This window comes from Silene latifolia, chromosome Y (genome assembly GCF_048544455.1).
Source record: "Silene latifolia isolate original U9 population chromosome Y, ASM4854445v1, whole genome shotgun sequence".
In the NCBI taxonomy this organism is placed as follows: Eukaryota; Viridiplantae; Streptophyta; class Magnoliopsida; order Caryophyllales; family Caryophyllaceae; genus Silene; species Silene latifolia.
In genome coordinates this window covers 185,223,294-185,227,336 of record NC_133538.1, presented here as the reverse complement: position 1 = coordinate 185,227,336, position 4,043 = coordinate 185,223,294, and the positions used below count along the sequence as shown (strand labels likewise).

The 4,043-nt window shown below is 36.7% G+C and overlaps 1 protein-coding gene across 1 annotated transcript; it reads left to right on the top strand.

Annotated features, from left to right (window-relative positions):
- Nucleotides 1-423: 423 nt before the first annotated feature.
- On the top strand, nucleotides 424-2,168 carry LOC141629600 (uncharacterized). The gene is made up of 3 exons (XM_074442576.1): nucleotides 424-780; nucleotides 892-1,140; nucleotides 1,395-2,168. Exons 1-3 carry the CDS (start codon nucleotides 424-426, stop codon nucleotides 2,166-2,168), a joined length of 1,380 nt encoding a protein of 459 aa, XP_074298677.1.
- Nucleotides 2,169-4,043: the final 1,875 nt, after the last annotated feature.

Here is a 4,043-nt window from a genome sequence, read left to right as displayed (position 1 = left end):
GAAATGTTTTGTTTTCGAAATCGTTTTAAGTTTTCCGACGTAAAGTTGTACACAAACTGTCGATCGAACGCTGCGATCCCAAAACATGTTGTAGTCCGATAATCATCGGGTGTTTGTTGGAGTCTCAGCAGATACTGGGTATCTACAACAGTGTCCTTTTTGCTAGAGCTAATACTAATGAGTGCTCAATTATTGCTAAAATCATTACCGACTATGAACGAGCATCCGGGCAGAAGATTAACTACTACAAAACGGAGATTACTTTTAGCAAAAAGGTACCAACATGTGTTCGGGATGAGATAAAGAATACTCTTCAAGTACAGAAAGTGGATAAATTAGGAAAATATTTAGGTCTCCCCACGATAATTGGTCGATCAAAGAAGGTGATTTTTTTCAACTCTCAAGGAGCGGGTTTGTAAAAAGATGAGGGGTTGGAAGGAGAAAATGTTATCTTCACCGGGTAAAGAAGTGCTTATTAAAGCAGTGGCACAGTCTCTTCCGACTTATATGATGAGCATTTTTCTACTTGCAAAAGGAATTATTTATGAGCTGCATTCGGCTATGGCAAAGTTTTGGTGGGGGTCCTCAGAAGAACACCACAAAATTCATTGGCTACGGTGGGAAAAGCTGTGTAGGCCCAAAGCTATGGGGGGAATGGGATTTCGTGATATGCGTGTTTTCAACCAAGCTCTACTGGCTAAGCAAATATGGCGTCTAATGAAGCAAACGAATTCTCTGGTTGCACGTATTATGAAAGCAAGATATTTCAAAAATGATTCAGTACTTGATGCCTGACTTGGCTATGATCCGAGCTTCACTTGGCGGAGTATATGGAGTGCGAAATCCCTACTGCTAGAAGGCTTGAAGTGACGTGTTGGATGTGGGAGCCAGATTTGTGTGTGGTCTGATGCATGGCTGCCAGGGCCTTCATCAAGTCACGTTCCGACCCCATTAGCAAATGCAAATATGCATTTAATGGTGAGTGACCTTATCGACCCGAATAAAAATTGCTCGAATGTGAATATGCTCGCTCAAAACCTGACCATGGAGGATATTCAAGCTGTTTATGAGATCCCTATTAGTGATCGAAGACCGGAGGACAAACGTTACTGGTGGCCTAAAGGGGATGGGATGTTCTCAGTAAAATCAGCTTATTATTTAGGCATGAGGGGACGATTTGAAGCGATTATTACAAATGAGGCTGATGATCAGCTATGGAGGAGAATCTGGGGACTAAATATCCCCCCAAATTGGCTCATTTTGTGTGGCGAGCTTGTTCGAACATTGTTGCTGTAAGAGGAAATTTTCACCACCGACACATAATAGATAACGGAAAATGTCAGGAGTGTGATGCATTTGAAGATTGTATTCATGCAATTTTTGAATGCCCACAGGCTAAAATTATTTGGGACCAATCTGAGTTTAAGGAGATTGTGCTAATGGCTTCTGCTACATCGTGTGCTGAGAGGGTTAGTTGGGTTATTCACAGGCTTGACCAACATTCGGGTGCTATCTTTCTAGCAATGGCTTGGGTATGGACTCTTCATAACAAGCGACTATTTGAAGATAAACCTCCGTCTCCACCACAAATCTTACATGGACTTTCGAGAATGGTAATGGACTATAGAGAATATGCTAAATGTGTATATGTTAGACCCCTGATTTCGACGCTCCCGTCCTCAAATCACTGGTGCCCTCCTCCAATAAATTGGGTGAAGGTAAATACAGATGCAGTTGTGTTCGAAAATGGCGAAATTGGTCTCGGGATGGTAGGAAGGAATGAGCATGGTAGCATCATCGCAGTGTCATGTATGCTCATCACCGCCAATTGGGCTCCAAAACTGGCAGAGGCAGCAGCTGCACGCTTTGGCCTTGATGTAGCAGGAAGAATGGGTATGCATCAAGTCTTACTGGAAAGTGATGCTCAGAAACTTATCATTGCGTTTCGGAATCGAAGACCATCTAGATGTTCGTGGGGTTTAATTACTGAAGATGTCATATACAAACTTGATAGTTTTGAATCGTCTAATGTCTCTCACGTGAAGCGAGGAGGTTATATCGTCGCGCATTTAGCAGCTAGAATATGTTCTATGCCAAGGGAAGAGGTTATCTATGTAACGAACTTTCCGCAAACTTTTTTAGAGTTAGCGGCTTTTGATATGCAATAAAATAACCACATTCCTTTTCAAAAAGTACACTGCCATTATAGCACCCAAATAGATGCTCTTTTTCCAATTCTTATACTATACTTCCAAAAGTATACTCCTCCATGCTCGATTTGTTTTTCAAAATAGGGTTATTTAGCAAAGTATTTCTCGCTTTATGGCCGGTTTCAAACTATTTCTCCCCAATGGGTCCACATCGTCACTTTTTATTTTTTTTAACCAAATTTAAGCCAAATCGCTATGACAAGTAGCGATTTGATACTTTTTTCATTAATCCCAACTGTAAACTGGGGATGACAAAAAATGTGGCAAATTGCTTTTCCAAGTAGTGATTTGGCCTCAAATCATAATCATTTGCTTTTTTTTCCTAAATAACAGGGGTCATTTCTTCAAGAAGATCACCAACCATCATACCCATGACCCACTTCAACCCCAAAGACCCATCCAAATTCCTCAAGCATATTAAAAGATTCCGAGTCGAGCCATAAGAAGGGTTTTTCGATATCGCTGCGCCCATGAAGGGTAAATGAGCTGATCAATACCGTCATTGGTAGCGGCGTCAAGTGCGACGAAGTAGGACATATGTAATTTATGTTTTTAAAGGTTTGTAGAGGAGATATTTAAGGCTAGCATATGTGGATTCAGATTCGTAACAAGGTAACTTCGACGTTACTCGGTCTTACATCGGTTTAACTGTTGTAGTTGTATGTATTATTGGATTTTTAATGTTTTATGATGATTTATTGATACATATGATTTTCGAAACCTTTAATTTCTGATCTTTTGATATCCATAATTTATTTTGACTATGTATAATTTTATTTTGTCAATAGGGTATTTATTTTGGTTGATTTACAAGTTTTATGATCAAATCGATTGTTTTGATATTAGGGTTTTAATAATTCGTTTTTATAATTTAAACTGATGTAAATTATTTTTCTGGAATTAATAGTTTATTTTAAGATACCATGAATTTTCGTGGTAATTATTTTGGAGTTTTAGTATTTATTTCATAATTTAAAGTAGCGATGCTGTTTTTGCGATTATAGCGATTCTGTTCGGTTTTAATTATGTTAAAAATATTAAATCAAATCATTAATTCACGAAACTTTAATATGTGGCAGAGACATGGAGTAGTAGGTTTTTTATTAATTTTTAGGTCTTGGATCATTATTTTCGATTTATGGTGTATTTTACAAGTTTGGTGAAAACCGTTGTTAAATCAGTCAAATATGTTCGTCTGTTTGTAAAAATCATATCACCTATTTTTATTTCGAATTTGCAAAAGTGTAAAGAATATACTCCTATTATTTTAAAGTGTAGAGTCCGCATAAAAAATTTCATAAGATTTAAACTTACGGTTTGGTCAGAATAAATTACTTGTGAACAGCTCGCCTGTAAAACGCGTTTCCGACTTTTCTCAACGATTCATTTTTAAAATATATTTTTCTTTTGATACAGTAGTTAATCTTTTGCTCAAAGAAACTTTATAATGTTTAATTATGTTTAAAATTATGCCTTGCCTTAAAATGCTTTCTAAAAGTGGATTTATGAACTGAAACATTATGGGTGACGTTTTCTGACAGTTTTTAGAAATGAATTTTTCGACACCTGATACTTTCGTAATTTAAAGTTGGTCAAAACATGAACGTTTTGGATAAAAGTTACATAAAACCATTAAAATTAGCCTTGCGTCATTTCGATTTTTCTGTAATTAATTATGAATTTTACAATAATGTTGTTCAGTTTTATAAACTAATGTAGAACTCCGTCTCATTAAGCCTAAGTAATAAGTCTTTACTAAAGTACCTTAAGTCAAAGGATGGTCTTTAAAGTTTAATTTCAGTAACTTAATTTATTCAAAGTCCTTAAATAAAT